At 46.6% G+C, this 19230-nt stretch overlaps 1 protein-coding gene across 2 annotated transcripts in view; it reads right to left on the bottom strand.

The window, feature by feature from the left end:
• Positions 1-2932: 2932 nt before the first annotated feature.
• The window catches only part of AP1G1 (adaptor related protein complex 1 subunit gamma 1), an 80315-nt gene continuing 64017 nt past the window's right edge, over positions 2933-19230 (bottom strand). For both annotated transcript variants that reach the window (XM_073605882.1, XM_073605883.1), the window contains exons 17-23: positions 15416-15520; positions 15181-15322; positions 11915-12041; positions 7274-7360; positions 5670-5830; positions 4538-4636; positions 2933-3586 (exon numbers count right to left, since the gene is read on the bottom strand). In XM_073605882.1, coding sequence (XP_073461983.1) covers positions 3485-3586; positions 4538-4636; positions 5670-5830; positions 7274-7360; positions 11915-12041; positions 15181-15322; positions 15416-15520 — 823 coding nt within the window. In that variant the 3' untranslated portion in view covers positions 2933-3484. The remainder of the gene's footprint in view (positions 3587-4537; positions 4637-5669; positions 5831-7273; positions 7361-11914; positions 12042-15180; positions 15323-15415; positions 15521-19230) is intronic.

The following is a 19230-nucleotide window of genomic DNA, read 5'->3' as shown; positions in this document are numbered from 1 at the left end:
ATTAGTACACCCTGGTCTATGCCTGTCCTCCCCTGATACTTCTTGTCCGTTTGGCAGGATCGAGATGGAGGGCATTCCAATGATTCTCATTGCTTAAGACTGGCCCAGGCAGATATAGTACTCCGCCCTGGTAAGACTCCTGACAAACTTTGTGGGCTCTTTTAGATAGTCCCTGGTACAAAAGATCCATGTTGTTTTTTACCACCCTGCTTCAGGTTCACCGACTTTAAAAAAGTATGGCCATTGAAGCCCAGGTTTTGAGAGACAGGGGCATCTCAATCTGTGATTCCTACATTGCTAAAAGCTAGAAAAGTCTACTTTCTGCAAGGTCTAACATCGAATGTGGATGGAATACTTGGATGGAAGCCATAAGAATTACTCCAAGTGGTGTTTCTCTGTGGGACAAATCCTCTCCTTCCTACAGTTTGGACCAGCATTTGGCTCTCAGTATCATCAAATGCCAGGCTTCGGCCTTTTATAAATGTTTCAGAAATCATTGGTCCCCAACTCCTTGCTTAAAACATTTTCACAGGGAGCCACCCTGTTTTTTTTCCCTGTGGGATCTGAATCTGGTTCTGTCTGTACTTCAGAAACCAATGTTTGAACCCAATCCTGTTTTAACTCTCACCAACAGCTGCTGTCTTTTTGTTCACATTCTCTAAAATTCTACCAGGTACACGCTGTGTTCGTCATGACACCATCTTCGATCGCAAGATCCTTTAGGTAGCTTCTGATGTGGAGTCCCGTTTTCTTTTTTTTTTTTTTAATTGGGCCTCTTAGTGTATTTATTAACCCTCAGTTGGATTGATTTTGGAGGTTACGAAGGTTGAAGCCATCCAGTGTCCTTCAAAGGCCGAGAAAGAAATAGAGCTATTTGTACTCTGTGTAAAATCTTTTATTCCAGAGTATCAGGGGGTAGCATAATTGGGCCCAATTTGGACATTTTCACTTAGGGGTGTACTCAGTTTTGTTGCCAGCGGTTTAGACATTAATGGCTGTGTGTTGAGTTATTTTGAGAGGACAGCAAATTTACACTGTTATACAAGCTGTACACTCACTACTTTACATTGTAGACAAGTGTCATTTCTTCAGTGTTGTCACATGAAAAGATGAAAAATGTGAGGGGTGTACTCACTTTTGTGAGATACTGTGTGTAAATGCGTAATATATATATATATACACATATACATATATATATATATATATATATATATACATACATACATACATACATACATACACACACACACATGCATTTACATTATGTTTGGGGGTTCTGAGTAATTATCTAACAAGAAGAAAAATGATGATTTTACATGTAGGAGAGAAATGCCAGAATTGGTTAAATGGCCCACGTGGTGGCTGCAGGCATGGCGGATTAAGGAAAGAAGAGTGATCTTGTAGTCACATTGGTGAATGGATCACAATATTAGGAACATTTTTGTTATTTGTTGCGCTGCACCAATTATTTTTTTTATTTAGTTTTATGATGAATATACTAAAGGGAAAACAGAACTAGAGAAAACTACAATAACCAAGGTCATTTTTTTTTTTATTCTTTATTACTCACTTTTTCATAATTTGTTTCAACCAAAAGACGATAATACACAGCAGTCTAAGTAACCCATGAAAATGTTTACACCCTTAATGCTCCCCAATGACTTATTTTTTTTTTGTAAATTTTTACAAGTTTTAGCTTTTACATCTCAAAAATAAGTCTGCGGTAATCAGCAGTTCGTTATCCACCCCACTCACAGATGGAATCTAAATGTTCCTTTCAATGAAAATCAGCAGGGGGTATCTTAAGAAGATTGTAACTTACTGAAACAGCAAAAAGAGGGGGGGAAACCAGTAGAAAAAAAAAGAAAAAAAAGAAAAAAAAAAATAAAATAAAAAAAACTTTACAGAAAAAAAAAATGATAATAGAGTACCAACATGTGGCAATTTAGGGGCTGCTAAGCCAGCGTCCACATTTGGATGGAGAACAGCACTAAGCAGCACTTAGCTCCCCCCTACGCTTGCAGCAAAGCCTTTGTTCCTATTTCACGGTACGAGATCTTGTTCCACTTTTGCAAAAAAAAAAAAAAAAAAAAAAAAAAAAAAACCTTTAATAAAAAAGGCATGTGGGCTTTAAATACTATACAGGTTCACAGTGGAGGGAGAAGCCAGGGACGTAAATCTCTACTATACCCCCACCCAATACACCAGAGCTGGCAGGTGTCCCTCATTATTAAGATAATAATTTCATTTGGGACATGAAGCGATTTAAAGGGTCAGTGCAATCAAAGCTGACATTTCCACTTAGGGGAGATGGCTGATCTACAGCTTCTCTTCGTCTCTTCTTGAGAATCCGGTGCAGAGATTTCTGAATCGTGGATATGCCCCCCCCCCCCCCTCAAAAGGTGGCCACTTTCTTGCAAGAGGCCGACTCCTCCCACTGCGTCAGGTACAGTCATAAGGCTCCAAAGGCTGCGTGGCGAAGAATTAATCAACTCCAGTTCTGAATTGTCGATTTTGGCTGCACTGACTCTTTAAACGCCACGTGTTAGCGGCTACAGAAAATCTATAAAACAATTAAGAAATTAGCAGCTGTAACTAGAAAAAAAAAAAAAAATATATATATATATATATATTGGATACTGCGGTGAGTGCCGATAGCAAGTGCAGCTTAGTTCTTGAAGTCACCATCTCAGTACCATACATGTCACATCTAGCATACAATCCAAGAGGTCTGACATAACTTGCTTACGAGGAGGCTATCTAGCATTGTGAATGCTTACCTGACCTATGCCGTGCAATGGTTCTCCGTCAGGCACTGTGACCTGTAACACAGCCCATTGCAATAGACAGCAGTAGCATAGAGCACTTAATTAAAAAAAAAAAAAAAAAAAAACATGTCTGAACCAGGGGCTCACATTAAAGGCTGCAGGACTAGCGTTTCAGGGCGTTTATTCAGGTCTGAATCCAGAGGAAGGTGCAAGCCAATGCAGGGGAGCAGCGGTCGTCGCTAAACCTGGGAGCTTACCATCAAACAGTATTGTAAAAACAAGTCTCCTTCCGCTCTGGAGAGAGAGAGTAGGAAGAGTCTGAAGGGCGATAAGTGTGAGTGGAAAACATGGCTGCAGGAATGTACAGAAGGAGATGGAGGGGAGGATAAGAACACAAAAATCCCATGAGATCCGGCCAGGGAATAATCAACTCTAATTCCCGGCGGGAAAAAAAAAAAAAAGGTGAAGCCTCAAGAAAGGCCCAGCTGCGCCCTCCTGAGTGGAGGAAAAAAAAAAAAGGAGAGGCAGCAGCGTCCTTGCCTTGCGCCCGCTTGCTTCACTCTGTCGCAGAATGTCCCTCAACCTTTTTTTTTTTTTTTCTGCTACCCCAAAGGCCCAAAGTGCAATCATTGGCGATCCAGGGGGCAGAGGCTCCAGCCCAGAGTTCCTTCATCTTGGTCAGAGGGGTTGGGGGTGAGTGTAGACACGGCGCTGTCTTATTGCCAGGACTGAGGGGGAAAGCTGCTGACTTCGGCGAGGTCCTGCATAGCTGAGCCCTTATGGTTATATGTCAACTTGATCCTCATACGCAGTTGATGCTGTAGAGAAGAACAGGGGGGAAAAAAAATTAGTTTAACGTTAGATAATCGTTTAAAAAAAAAAAAAAAAAATTGTAAGAAGGCCCTTTTTGTTCAAACAAGCCAGCTATATAAAAGACCTGGTTTAACCACTTGCTGGCCCATGTAGATTTACTGCTACAGGGCGACCGTCACAAAAGTGAGTACTGACTTTTGATGCCAGCGGTTTAGACATTAATGGCTGTGCGTTGAGTTATTTTGAGGGGACAGCAAATTTACACTGTTATACAAGCTGTACACTCACTACTTTACATTGTAGCAAAGTGTCATTTCTTCAGTGTTGTCACATGAAAAGATAGAAGAAAAGATTTACAAAAATGTGAGGGGTGTACTCACTTTTGTGAGATACTGTATATAGAGAGAGATAGATGTCTATCTAATCTATCTATGTTTGTGGGTTCCAAGTAATTTTCTAGCAAAAAATACAAATTGTTACATGTAAACAAAAAGGGTCTGGAAGTGGATATAGAACAGAGATAAGCAATTAGCGGATCTCCAGCTGTTTCAAAACTACAAGTCCCATCATGCCTCTGTCTCTGAGTGTCATGCTTGTGGCTGTCAGAGTCTTGCTATGCCTCATGGGACTTGTAGTTCTGCAACAGCTGGAGGTCCGCTAATTGCATATCCCTGATATAGAATAAAGGAGCGGATCCTAAGGAATTTAGTCATTCGCGAAACGCGTTGATCCTGTATGCCAAAACAGATGCAAGTGCACTGCATGTTTGCATCGTGCGTTTTTCGTGTATTCCAGGAACGCACAGGTGTGCAGCTTAAAAGTAAGGAACGTTCACATGGGCGTACACCCGTGTACGGCCAGAGTAATGCGCCCCTGTGAGGCCTTACTGAACACCTGGCTGGTTACAATGACCAACGCTTCTAATCTGAAGGCCAATCACAAGAGACTTTTCTTACCTTCTGGGGGTTCAGGACTTTGATGACCTGTGTGACACAACCAGCGCTGAAGGGTGGAAGGACGTTATTACTCGGAGACAGGAGCTGCAGCTGGAACGTCTGACATACAAAAGAATCAGATTAAAACACTGTTCAGCATATGGTCATAATATAAAGAATTCAAGTATCTATAATACAAAATGCAGTAACTAATAGTTTGCCAAGTCTAGTCACAAATATTCATTTTGATTGGTTGTTCTTTGCCTTTTAAAAAAAAATGTAACTCTATACAAATAAATTAGAACAAGTTGAACCAGTTACTTATTCATTAAAACCTCATTAAATATATTTATAAAATACAAGGTAGCATAAACAATCTGACTTTATATTCGCTGCCTAGTACAGGACCATTCAGACTGGGGAAGGGACTGCGGTCAGTCCAACACTAAGAACATGCTAACAGAGAAGAAGAGCAAAGAGATGACCTCATAAGCCTTCTTCTGCTCCCTATTCAATCAGTAGACCGTATAGTCACCCATCAGATGGGCGAGAACCATTATTGTAATTACAAGAGGCGTATACACGGGGCACATAATTAAAGTGTGCATATAGCTCAAATCCATGAGTTTTGGATAGAGTATGGAACGACTGGAACCATGAAAATTCTAGACCGAAACTGAAATGTACACTGAAACTGGAACAGTAAAAAAAAAAAAAAAAATTATTATAATAGAGTATATATTCATTTTTTTTATATAAATCTAGATATATAGATATATAGAGATATAAATATATATATATATATATATATATATATATATATATATATATATATATATCTATATCTATATCTCTATACACACACACACACACACACATATATATATACACACACACACACCTATTTAAATATATCTATCTAAATAGAGAGAGGGGTGTGCGATTATATATATATTTTTATTGTGTGTATATATATAAGAAAGAGAGAGAGAGATATCTATCCATCTATATATCTCTATCTAAAATTATATTTGACTTTTTAACCCCCCTTGGCGCCAAGGCCTTTCAATTTTGAATTTCTGTCTGTGTCTCCTCCCCCCTCGGAAAAGTCATTCTCTCCATCTAATCCAGTGACCATTGGAGCATAAAATACCTTTGGTACTGCTGCCTGGAACACATAGTCTGTCATCTCGCTCTCTGTGGTGTTGAACGCCTGAGTTGTAATCACAGTCACGCTGGCATTTGTGCTGGACCTCTCAAAGGTGAAGTCTATTTTCAGGCCGTTCTTATGGTAAGCAGTGATGGGCGGTATACCTGCAGAAAGACAAAACCATTAGCTTCCCATTCCCTCTGCCACAAAAACTGAGCCACGCATGCAGACGTCCTGCATCAGCAAATGAAGATGCCCAAAGGCCGGCACCCCAAAGAAGATTCCGAAAAACAGGGATGGTTGGGGGGGGGGGAGAAGAAGAAGAAGGTCAATTTAAAGTGGAGTTCCACCCAAAAATGGAGGGAATTTCCGCTTTAAGAGAAAGTGACCCCCTGACCTTCCACATTTGGCATGTCATTTTTTTGGGGGTGGAGCGGATACACTCTTTTCAGAGGGTTCCAGCTCCCACTTCCTTCTGGCGCACCCTCGGCGTCAGAAGGAAGATCACCTCTCCCCCCTCCCTCTAGGCAATCATCTGGGACACGTCACAGGTCCCAGATGATTGCGCGGCCAGTCACGGCTTGCGCATGCGCAGTGGGTGCCCAGTTGTGAAGCCACAGCCGGACACCCACAGTTACAATGCCCGGGCCGCAGAGTGGAGGGGGAAACGAGCGGAGCTTCGTTCCCCAGCATCGCATCGTGTCCGATTATTAAAAGTGAGCAGCTGCAGTATTTGTAGCTGCTGACTTTTAATTTTTTTTTCTTTTTAAGCAGAACTCCGCTTTAAAGGGGTTGTTGAGTGTGAAATGCAAGACTCCGCTGGGTGTAACAAGATGTCTGCTTGCTGCCTTCTCACTGTATCCTTACTGTGGACGAGTGTAGGGTGTAGCAAGATGGCGGGAACGGAATGGCACTTCTGTTACAAATTCTGACGGGTCGCCTAATCTGACCAAACACCGGCATGCATGAGATAAGGGCAGATGGATTCCAGGAAGTAAATGCTACAAGAATCATCTGCCCTTACTCAAGATGGCCACAACCAAAAATGCTAGGGGGATGTTTTTCAAAGCAATTAAAAAAAAAATAAAGCATGGAGACATGGATGGAAGGGGGAGTTTGATTTGAATATTAAAAAGGAATTAAACAGCATTTTTGCTTTGTGGTTCTCAGATGCCGGGTAGTTCTGCTTTAGGAGCATACTGTGGTAGCATGCATCACATATTATAAAAAAGACTTCTCTTAAGACGCAGCCCTTCAGTGGCACACAGGCACCACTGACAGAGCTTCCATTTTTACCCGGTCTTTCTTCTGGGTTTGTGGGCGCTGGCTGTTTGAATAGCCGAGCCACGATGATGTCACTTCCGTGAATGATGTGCATAGGAGCCACAATCACGGCACAGCGCTCTGCAGGGAGCTCAGTATGGTTGTAGGTTCAGTAGGCCGTGCACATGCGCCAGTGATGTCACCAGCTGCAGCCAATATCTCCTAAACGGTGAACGGTGCATGTTTATGAGAGATTTCTTCTACCTACAGGTAAGGTTTATCATGGAGGTACAAGTCAATAAACACCGCTTTAATATCCCCTTGAAAAGAAACCGTAAACTGACCTGAAATATCATTAAATAGAGGCTGCACAGAAAGGCCGTCCAGCAGCAGTGGAGGTGCGGACATCTGGGGGACCGGCGCTGGTGGGGCTAAAAAGACAAAGATTAAAAAAAAAAAAAGAAGAGAATACAGTTAAAAACATCTGCTGAAGACCAAAACTGAGATTACATGGACCTGTCATCTATACCCAACAATAAAAGATATCCCACGGCAGCCCATAGAGGATTTGACTTTCTTTCCTTCCACCATGGGGGAGCCTCCCTGGCCAGCAGAACACAACGATTGCAGCTAGAGGTTGTAGCCGTCAGCAGTTATCAAATGTAAAAAAAAAAAATATAAGACAGGCTGATTATACCCAAGTTGATCGATGAATCGACTTGGGTATAATCAGCCTGCCAATACATGGATCAAATCTCGGCCAGTCCCTGCTGAACCAGACAAATTATGATCCATGTATGTGGCCTGTTTTAACCTAGGCCAGTGATGGCGAACCTTGCCACCCCAGATGTTTTGGAACTACATTTCCCATGAGGCTCATGCACTTTGCAATGTATTTGAGCACCATGGGAAATGTAGTTCCAAAACATCTGGGGTGCCAAGGTTCACCATCACTGACCTAGGCTATAAAGACTAAGCTGCTGAAAAAAAAAAAAAAAAAGTAATAAACATAATAAGACAACAATGCATGAGATTTCAGTGCAGCAAAAGCACATTGTTGTCAGTTCAAATAGGACATTTGGAGCTCACTGGATTTCTAGCAAGATCAACAAGTATTTTTCTGTGCTTGCAATGTTTTGAACAGAACACTGGGAAATGTGCCGGTATTTCAGAGATGTGCTGAACTGTTTTTTTTTTTGCCCAGATATACCTTTTTAAATTGCTTCCAAAAGTTAATAGCTTTTCTGGAAGGGACAGAAAAATGCAGCAGGCAGGCTGGATTGTTTCCCCCTTCTGGAGAAACTGCTGCTTCCAGCTCCCTCTAGTCCAGGGATATGCAAATAGCGGACCTCCAGCTGTTGCAGCACTACAAGTCCCATGAGGCATAGCAAGACTGACTGCCACCACCATGACAACCAGAGGCAGAGGCATGATGGGACTTGTAATTTTGCAACAGCTGGAGGTCCGCTAATTGAATATCCCTGCGAGTCTATTCATCTGGTGATTTTACCAATCTAACCTCTGCGTCTATCCTTCACTAAAAACCCTATGACCAGGCACAGGCATTTTATTTTTATCACACGATCTCTTCTAAAGTGAACACTGAAGGGCATCTTGAGCAGTATTTTCCCTAGAAAGGTATCCCATCTATGTACCATTATACTGGTATGTAATTACACCCCCCCATTCCCCCCCCCCCCCCAGCAAGACTGCTGACGCGGCTTTAAGATAACCGTTGCGTTTAACTCCACCATACAGTCCATATGCCCCTATGTAATTATTAGCGGCACATTTACATTTGTATGATTTCAGATCAAATACTTTCAAGGAACTGCGATAACCCCCCGGACCTTTACTGTAAGAGCCTGCCGGCTGTTCCCAAGGTCAGCTCTGGAACAAGAGTCTGAGCAAAGGAACCGACACTGAAAGCACCCGCCATACAAGATTAGTGTCCATGTCACAGGCTTCAGTATACTGACGTTTCCCTGTTTCTAATCACAAAGTTCACCTTTTGTAACATGTTACAAACAGTCCGCCCCCCCCCCTCGCTCTGACAGCTAGCGGGAATCTTCTCCCCCCCCCACCCCACTAGCGGTCACAATTCTAAAAAAAAACATGGCCGCGTCACTCATTCACAGTCCTCTGTGAATGGAAAACTGCAAGTCCCAACAGCCCTTGCAGCTGTCAGCTTGTAGTTTTCAATGAGCTACCCTTGCGCCGTGGAGCGCTGTGGTAGTTCATTGAGTCTTCCAATCAGATTGCATCTGCTTGCCCGTACGGGTACACAGATATGCTGACAGAATCTGCATGGCACCAGTGATCTTCTGAATGCTAGTGCAATGCTTTAGAGCAGGGGTGCCCAACCAGTGGCTGGGGGGGTGGGGGGGGCCCACATATGGCTCACGACCTCTTGCTCTGGGATAGCAGGTTGGCAAGCCCAGATCACGGGTTGCCAATCCGCCATCCCAGAGTATCAGTGTTGTAAATTAAGCTGGTGGTAGAGGAAGCAAAGGGTCGGGGAGCAGATGCTTCCTGTATAGCGACGGCTCCCATCACAGGTGGAGTGATACCAAATGCACTCTGCCTGGGAGGGCAATACCTGAACTGAAGACTTATTAAAAGTAAGTTAGTTACTAGGGGTGCAACGGATCAAAAAACTCACGGATCGGATCGATCCTCGGATCAGAGTCACGGATCTGATCATTTCCGGATCAGCAAAAAAAAAAACGGAAAATAAAAGACAAATCTTGTTACACCCACCGCAGTTTTAGATTTAAAAGCTATTTTCCACACAAAACGGAGCTTATATGCATAAATACAGTATTTGTAGATCGGACGGACTGTTTAGATGTTAAATTTTAAAAGCAGCAGCAAACCTGCTGACCTTACATGGTTGCTAATGTGACAGAACACCTCTGATTTTCACATTTAACATTAAAAGTGAAAATCAGAGGTGTTCTGCCACATTAGCAAATACTGTATTTATGCATATAAGCTCCGTTTTGTGTGGAAAATAGCTTTAAAATCTAAAACTCTGGTGGGTGTAACAAGATGTCCACTTGCCCCCTTCTAACTCTATAATTACAGTACTGTGCAAGGGAGTGTGGGGTGCAGCAAGATGGCGGCGACGAAACGTCACTTCCTGACCCGCCGCCGGGTGTACCAAGATGGCTGCCGCTCCGGAGCTAGGCCGAAGCCGCGGCCTTTCCTATGGCCGAGGCCGCCGAGCGCTCCGCGGATGTGCCGATCCGCGGAGGTTGACCCGAACGGATCACGGATCAGTGACGATCCGTTGCACCCTTATTAGTTACTAAAATCACAGAGTATATATGGGCATATCTGTTCAACAATAGTTACTGGGCTGCTTTCAAACTGATCCGCACTGAGCCATAGAATTAGATTACCTGCGGGTTTGATGTGCTTTCAGAAAGTGCACCACACCTGCAGGATATAATAGAAGTCTATGGCAAAGTGCAGCTAACCTGCAGGAAAGCCACAGGTGCACTGCGTTGCACAGGCGGTGCGGGCAAACCGGAGCGCATCAGTGTGAAAGCAGCCCCAGGCCCCTTTCACATGATCGGTCCGACCCAAATCAGACCTTCCATTCACCTCTCTGGAGCACCAGATGTAAACGGATGGTGCTCGTTAATACCCGCCTACCTCCAATCTGATCTGCTAAAAAAACAAGAAGGGGAACCGTCCCCTTCCATCTGGGCAGATTGGATCACAAAGCCCATAGTGTTTTTTTTTACCGGGACTGCGACATTGCGGTGGACAGATCGGACACTTTTGACACATTTTTGGGACCTTTGACATTTATACAGCGATCAGTGCTATAAAAATGCACTGATTACTACGTAAATGTTCCTAGTAGGGAAGGGGTTAACACTAGGGGGGCAATCAAGGGGTTAAATGTGTTCCCTGCTATAAGTTTATAACTGTGGGGGGAGGGGACTCACTAGGAGGAGACATATCCCTGTTCTTACTTAGTAGGAACACACGATCTGTCTTTTCTCTCCTGACAGATTGGGGATTTGTGTATTTACAAACACACACACACCCCTGTTCTGGCTCTCGTGCCTGCGATCGTGTCCCCCCCCGTGCGCACCCGCTAAAGCTGTTTAAAGGGCCGATGTACAGCTACGGCGATTCACAGGAATGTGCCAACCTGCCGCAGTATAAGGACGGCAGCTGGTCGACAAGTGGTTAAATTAGGGATAGTCATTCTTACACATTTGTCTATTTTTGCTGTTTATCTTCTTGAAATAGTGCACTTTATCACTGTTTGACATATTATTGCAATTTTTGTTTTTTTTTTAAAGTAGGGATAGTCAATAATGCATATATTTGTTTATTTTTGTTGCATAGCTTCTTGAATTTGCGCACTTTATCATTGTTTCACAACATTATTGCATATTACTGCATGTTTGTGTCACACTAATAGATTTTGCTGCATTTATTTATGCACTCACACTTATAAATTGTTTATGAATATTTTGCACTCATCCAGAGTAGCGCGAAGGCACTTTGCTCACATATTACTGCATAGCTTCTTGAATCAGCACACCATTTTTTTATTATTATTAAGCTTTTCCTGTGTCATCATGACGAAACATCTGCCAGGCGCCATCTTTGAACTGGGACCCGACCCGCGTTTCTAAATGCGGGAGTAAAACGGCGGGGCCCCGCTAATAACCAATGCTGTAGACACCGGGTGCCAGGTTCTAACCGGGACCAGAACAAGTCAGTGTAATACTTAGCTTTTTAAATGAATCTGGTATAATGGTTTTACAATATGGGCTTCTTTGTGTCATTTCCCTATGAATGGTACCGTTGGATCTCTACTATCGGATGAGACAAGCGTGGTTGATTTTTGTTTCAGAACAGGCATACATTGGATAAATGTGACAGTGAGTTTTGTCTTCTATATTTCACGTTCTTGGCTACAAAAACTAGCACAGGCTTCTTTTAAGACATTTACTGACCTCCGAGATTGAGGTCTCCAAGAAGATCTAGAAGCTCTCCTCCCACGGTGGACTGCTTCGGAGGTGGTGCGGTGGGGATGACCAGCTGAATATCATTTCCTCCTAACAAGTCTAATAAATCATTGGCCTAATGGGGGGGGGGAAAAAGAGAAACAGATGTATTACGTGAGCAAAACTAAATCTTCCTGCGTGAGGATGACGCAGCAGCCAGACGAATATTACCTCCAGCTGTGTGTACCAAGCGCCTATAGATAACCTCTGCTGGTCAATGGATTACCATTATTGGATTTGTAGGTCCCGCTAATCAATTCATGAATCTCAACAGAACCAAATACAATAAAGAATGAAGATCCTTGAGTTCAGTCACTCGGTTCAATTTGGACGGAGAGGGGGAATGGTCAAACATCTGGAGATTTTTCTACTGTTTGGGATTCACAATAAGAAGTTTCTTCACATTGTAGCCACTTGAAGACCACGCCTTTTCTGGCACTTTTTGTTTCCATGTGAAAAATCTGCTATTTTTTTTGCTAGATAATTACTTGGAATCCTCAAACAGTATATATTTTTTAAAGCAGAGGCCCTAGACTAGAGAATAAATTGGTGGGTTTTTAATTTATTTATTTTTTTCACACTGTATTTGTGCAGCAGTTTATCAATTGCAATTTTTGGGAAGAAATACACTTTTTTTTTTTTAGTTTTAATGCAACAAAACATAACCCAATTTTTTTGTAAAATATAAAAGATGGATGTCACGCTGGGTAAATAGATACCAAACATGGCTCGCTTTTAAAATTGTGTATGCCCACGCAACGGAGACCAATGGCGTACATTTTACTATCCATAGGTGATGCTTTAAACGTCTTTACAGGTTACCACTTTAAATTTACAGAGGAGGTCTGGTGCTAAAATTACTGCCTATAAGATACCTCACATGTGGCATGATCACTGTTTGTCTGCCTTTGTGCGCTAGCAGGGAACCGCACCCCGTCCTTGGGACGAACCGCGCCCCATCGTTCCCGTCGTTGGGAGGAACCGCGCCCCATCGTTCCCGTCACTGGGAGGAGCCGGCGCCCCATCGTTCCCGTCACTGGGAGGAGCCGGCGCCCCATTGTTCCCGTCACTGGGAGGAGCCGGCGCCCCATCGTTCCCGTCACTGGGAGGAGCCGGCGCCCCATCGTTCCCGTCACTGGGAGGAGCCGGCGCCCCATCGTTCCCGTCACTGGGAGGAGCCGGCGCCCCATCGTTCCCGTCACTGGGGAGGAGCCGGCGCCCCATCGTTCCCGTCACTGGGGAGGAGCCGGCGCCCCATCGTTCCCGTCACTGGGGAGGAGCCGGCGCCCCATCGTTCCCGTCACTGGGGAGGAGCCGCGCCCCATCGTTCCCGTCACTGGGGAGGAGCCGCGCCCCATCGTTCCCGTCACTGGGGAGGAGCCGCGCCCCATCGTTCCCGTCACTGGGGAGGAGCCGCGCCCCATCGTTCCCGTCACTGGGGAGGAGCCGCGCCCCATCGTTCCCGTCACTGGGAGGAGCCGGCGCCCCATCGTTCCCGTCACTGGGAGGAGCCGGCGCCCCATCGTTCCCGTCACTGGGAGGAGCCGGCGCCCCATCGTTCCCGTCACTGGGAGGAGACGGCGCCCCATCGTTCCCGTCACTGGGAGGAGCCGGCGCCCCATCGTTCCCGTCACTGGGAGGAGACGGCGCCCCATCGTTCCCGTCACTGGGAGGAGCCGGCGCCCCATCGTTCCCGTCACTGGGGAGGAGCCGCGCCCCATCGTTCCCGTCACTGGGGAGGAGCCGCGCCCCATCGTTCCCGTCACTGGGGAGGAGCCGCGCCCCATCGTTCCCGTCACTGGGGCGGAGCCGCGCCCCATCGTTCCCGTCACTGGGGCGGAGCCGCGCCCCATCGTTCCCGTCACTGGGGAGGAGCCGCGCCCCATCGTTCCCGTCACTGGGGAGGAGCCGCGCCCCATCGTTCCCGTCACTGGGGAGGAGCCGCGCCCCATCGTTCCCGTCACTGGGGAGGAGCCGCGCCCCATCGTTCCCGTCACTGGGGAGGAGCCGCGCCCCATCGTTCCCGTCACTGGGAGGAGCCGCGCCCCATCGTTCCCGTCACTGGGAGGAGCCGCGCCCCATCGTTCCCGTCACTGGGAGGAACCGTGTCCCAGTCATTGGGAGGAACTGCGCACCCATCGTTCAAGTCAGTAGTAGGAATTGGGCCCCATTTGCTGGTATCATTAGGCAGAATTGAGCCACATCGGTGTCATTGGGAGGAGTTGTGCACCCATCATTGGCGTCATTGGACCCAACTGTTGGTGTCATTGGGAGAAATTGTGCCCCATTCAATGGTCTTAGTGGGGAGAAATTATGCCCCATTGTTGGCATCAATGGATAAAATTAGGGATGCGCCAGTACCGAGTGTTTTCACGAATACTCGTGAAAAAGCTCCCGATACCCAAAATTGATACTTGGCAGTGTGATTTGCACCCATACAAAATAAATGGGCGCAAATTGCACTGCAAAGAATCACATGAAATTTGAACACGAATGCGGTGCGATTCCTGTCTGAATCGCATGAGGTTTCCAGCACCACTCCTGTGAACCCAGACTGAAATCACTATGACAAGCCTGGGTCCACGCAAGAGCGGTGGGGAAACCACATGCAATTTGGACAGCATTCCTGTTTAAATCGCATGTGATTTTTTGCAGTGCAATTTGTGCCCATTCATTTTGAATGGGCACAAATCGCACAACAAAGTATCGGCACTTGCCATCGCTGAGTACTTGAAATGGGTATCGGTCTAACCCTAGATGAAACAGTGCCCCAAGGGCCAGATAAAAGCAAGCTAAGGGCTGCAGTTTGGACACCACTGCAGTATACAGCGCTGTGTTCTGGCAGGAACTTCCCATTTCACTACCAGAACAAAACCGAGTCGGAACATCACTCTTGAATGAATACAAAGCTTCCTCTGATTAGCTGAGGCGGAGAATCAGATGGATGTCACAATCTTCACCTCAGCCAATCGGAGGAAGCCTTGTACTCATTCATAGAATACAAAGCTCCCTGTGAGCAGCTCTCTGTCCAAGCAGGACAGGAAGTTCCCATCCCACTACTGGAACGCAGAGCTGTATACTGTATGAAGCTGATGCAACACACACACAGTTTCTGCAGAGCTCCCAGCCGCTGAATCGGTTCATAAAGTAAATAGTTTGTTTAGTCTAACAAACTGTTTTAAATTCACTTCAACCTGGAGTTGTGCTCCAATTACCTGGCTGACTGGTTGCTGAGTGGGTGGGATTGGTTTGGTGTCTATTATTCCAGGTTCAGCCTCGCCATTAGTTTGCGCTAGGTCTGTTGGCCCATTGGTCATTGACTTCTCCATTATAGGCATTCTTTCCAGCAGTGCAGACCTGAAAAACAGCAAGGGAGCAGAACAAGCTTCAGAGTTTCACAGACAGCAACGATCGATGCCACCTAGGAGTGCGGTCCGGTGTACACCTCACCTCATGTGGTCGTACTTCTTGAACAAAGCGTTATATTCCACAGCCCTTTGTTGCAGCTCCACATCAATGCTGCTTCCATAAATAGAGACCACCTTCTTTATACGGCTGCAGAGAAGACACGACAGTTCAGGTAAGGTAACAGATTGGAAATAAGAAAGCGAAGTCTCAAACAGTCCTAAAAAGTGATTGTAAAGCTTTATTTATTTTGAACATCATGTTATACTTGCCTGCTCTGTGTAATTGTTTTGTACAGAGAAGCCCCCAATCCTCCTTCTCGGGTCCCCCACAGGCACTTCTGGCTCCTCCCTCCCCAAGTGCCCACAATAGCAAGCCACTTGCTATGGGGGCACTTCATGCAGGCTCGCTCCCAAGCCGGCTCTGTGTGTCCATAGACACACAAAGCTTGGCTCGGCCCCACCCCCTGCTCCCTTCTCACTGGCTGTGATTGACAGTAGCAGGAGCTGAGCCTGTGTCTGAGCCTATGAGGTGGCAGAGAGCGGAGATCGAGATCAGGCTCAGGTAAGTACAAAGGAGGCTGGGGGAGGGGAGATGAGAGGAGGGCTGGGGAGATGAGAAGAGGGGAGAGGAGAGGAGGGCTAGGGAGGGGAGAGGAGAGAGGAGGGCTAGGGAGGGGAGAGGAGAGGAGAGGAGAGGAGGGCTAGGGAGGGGAAAGGAGAGGAGAGGAGGGCTAGGGAGGGGAGAGGAGAGGAGGGCTAGGGAGGGGAGGGCTAGGGAGGGGAGAGGAGAGGAGGGGTGATGAGGGGAGGGGTGATGAGGGGAGGGGTGATGAGGGGAGATGGGAGGGGAGATGGGAGGGGAGGAGGGAAGGGGAGATGGGAGGGGAGGAGGGAAGGGGAGATGGGAGGGGAGGAGGGAAGGGGAGATGGGAGGGGAGGAGAGGAGGGAAGGGGAGATGGGAGGGGAGGAGAGGAGGGAAGGGGAGATGGGAGGGGAGGAGAGGAGGGAAGGGGAGATGGGAGGGGAGGAGAGGAGGGAAGGGGAGATGGGAGGGGAGGAGAGGAGGGAAGGGGAGATGGGAGGGGAGGAGAGGAGGGAAGGGGAGATGGGAGGGGAGGAGAGGAGGGAAGGGGAGATGGGAGGGGAGGAGAGGAGGGAAGGGGGGAAGGGGAGATGGGAGGAGAGGAGGGAAGGGGAGATGGGAGGAGAGGAGGGGAGGGGAGGGGAGATGAGAGGAGGGGAGGGAAGGGGAGATGAGAGGAGGGGAGATGAGAGGAAGGGAGATGAGAGGAAGGGAGATGAGAGGAGGGGAGATGAGAGGAGGGGAGATGAGAGGAGGGGAGAGGAGATGAGAGGAGAGGAGGGGAGAGGAGAGGAGGGGAGATGAGAGGAGGGCTGGAGAGGGGAGAGGAGGGGAGATGAGAGGAGGGGAGATGAGAGGAGGGCTGGAGAGGGGAGAGGAGGGGAGATGAGAGGAGGGCTGGAGAGGGGAGAGGAGGGGAGATGAGAGGAGGGCTGGAGAGGGGAGAGGAGGGGAGATGAGAGGAGGGCTGGGGAGGGGAGAGGAAGGGAAAGGAGGGCTGGGGAAGTGGAGGGGAGGGGAGTGGAGGGAAAGGGAAAGGAGGGCTGGGGAGGGGAAAGGAGGGCTGGGGAGGGGAAAGGAGGGCTGGGGAGAGGAGAGGAGGGCTGGGGAGGGGAGAGGAGGGCTGGGGAGGGCCTGCAATCAGGTTTTTAGCTTTAAAAACTACTTTCACACTGACTCGCCTGTCCAGTCGCACTAAAGTGACGTACGTTTTAGCGTCGTTTAAGCATCTCTTTTGCGTCACTAGCGGGCCGCTTTTTACCCCAAAAAAGGTTAAAAAGTCCCGTTTTGCGTCTTTTTTAAAATCGCTTTTCAGGCCGGGGGGGTTTTTGGGAGAGCTCCCAACCCGCCCCAAAGATGCCGTTTGCAGGACTTTTCGGAACGTCCAGCAAGCGCACCGCCACAGTGTGAAAAGACACACAAATGAATGAGAGGCAGTTTTCAGAGGCTATTTCTAGCGCTAAAGTGCCTGAAAACCACCTCAAAGTGAAAGGGGTCTAATGTAGAGTATGTGTTAAGGTAAAAAAAAAAAAAACAAAAAAAAAACACAAGCCTTTAGAGAACTACTGTAAAAAAGATTTCCAACGGTTATGCAGAAATATTGAAGTAATAGTAAAGGTGTTTTTTGTATTTATACTTGCAGGTAAGCCTATAAAAAGGCTTACCTGTAGGTAAACGTGTACAGTTTAGCAGACATTTACCGGTGCATAAGCACTACGCTCTCAATAGATCGCGTGCCGTTCATTGAGAGAGGCATGCAGGGGTCGTGACTCGGGCCAATCAGGTGGCTTGTGAACACTGAAGACCAGGTGAAGATGGAAGCCCTTGTCAGGAGTGACAGCGCGCCGCTGGAGGGCTTAATTTTCAGGCGTCTTTCATAATTATGACATTAACTTGCAGGGAGAAGCATGTGCTGTAATGTCTTCTGATGGCTTGACCAGATTAGTTATACAAGTTTACTTTAAAGCTAAATTCAACTTTTTTGTCAAAAGTGGAGGCACGCTACGAGTTAAGTCCAAGGAAGTGCATGACATCTCTTGAACTTCTATTATTTATATCCAACAGGTTTATGGCTCTGCCAGAGCACACACTGACACATGGGGCAGTGAGGAGAGAGGCACAAAGAGCAGCTATGCCTACCCCTCCCCTCTGCTGCCCATTCAGAGAAGCCTTTGTATTTTGTGAATGACTTCATATAATACAAAGGCTTCTGTGATTTGTCAGGAGGCGAGGAGGGGTGGGCATACCAGCTGCACCGACTCTAAAGTTGAAGATGCTGAGACCTGAAGGATTAGTCAGGGTCCCTGAAATACAGCCATAGAGCACCTGGAATGAGAAGGGTTTAATCAATACTGTGTAAGAGTGCAAGTCTTACAGCTGAACTCCGGGGAAATTAGAAAAAAAAACCCTTTCAGTGGGGCTCCCTGGCACTGCAAGGGTTAAAGCTGAATTCCAAGAATTCAGCTATTTTGCTAAAACAGCAGGCATACCAAGAGTTGAGACTAATGAGCCGCCTGCCACCTCATAGACTTTTCTCTATTATTCACATATGATACATTTATTGCTCCAGGAAGAGAACTTCTGGAGCTCCAAAGCTGCTCACTATGGGTCTCAGTTCCATCAAGAACAGAGTCACTGAAACTGCTATGCCCGCCCCTCCTTCTGCCCATTCACTGCAGCCTTTGTATTATGTGAACTCAATCACAAATGATCTGGGATGACAATTTACAGCAGGGATATGCAATTAGCGGACCTCCAGCTGTTGCAAAACTACAAGTCCCATCATGCCTCTGCCTCTGGGTGTCATGCTTGTGGCTGTCAGAGCTTTGCTATGCCTCGTGGGACTTGTAGTTCTGCAACAGCTGAAGGTCCGCTAATTGCATATGCCCCATTTACAGTATTCTAAAACCCAGATGTCGTCAGTTTATTGAAGATCAGCACAGCGAATCAGCCGATGGATCACTCAGTAATCATCATTCAACAATCCTGGGGGCCTGTGCATGAAACAGAATTAAAGGTGTTGTAAAGGCAGAAGGTTTTTTTTTTTTATCTTAATGCATTCTGTGCATTAAGAAGCCTCCCTCAGCCCCCCTAATACTTACCTGAGCCCCATTTCTGTCCAGTGATGTCAGAGACTCTCCCTCCTGATTGGCTGAGACACAGCAGTGGCTGTTTACTACTGCTTTAAGAGTCATAAATCGCAAATAAAAGTCACCTTTATACATATATACTGCACTTGAATTGTACTGCACCAGATTTCCTGTACTGTAAACAG

Source organism: Aquarana catesbeiana, linkage group LG11, assembly GCF_042186555.1.
Source record: "Aquarana catesbeiana isolate 2022-GZ linkage group LG11, ASM4218655v1, whole genome shotgun sequence".
Taxonomy (NCBI): Eukaryota; Metazoa; Chordata; class Amphibia; order Anura; family Ranidae; genus Aquarana; species Aquarana catesbeiana.
Note: the sequence above shows the minus strand (reverse complement) of the source record. Positions and strands in the feature narration are given on the sequence as shown.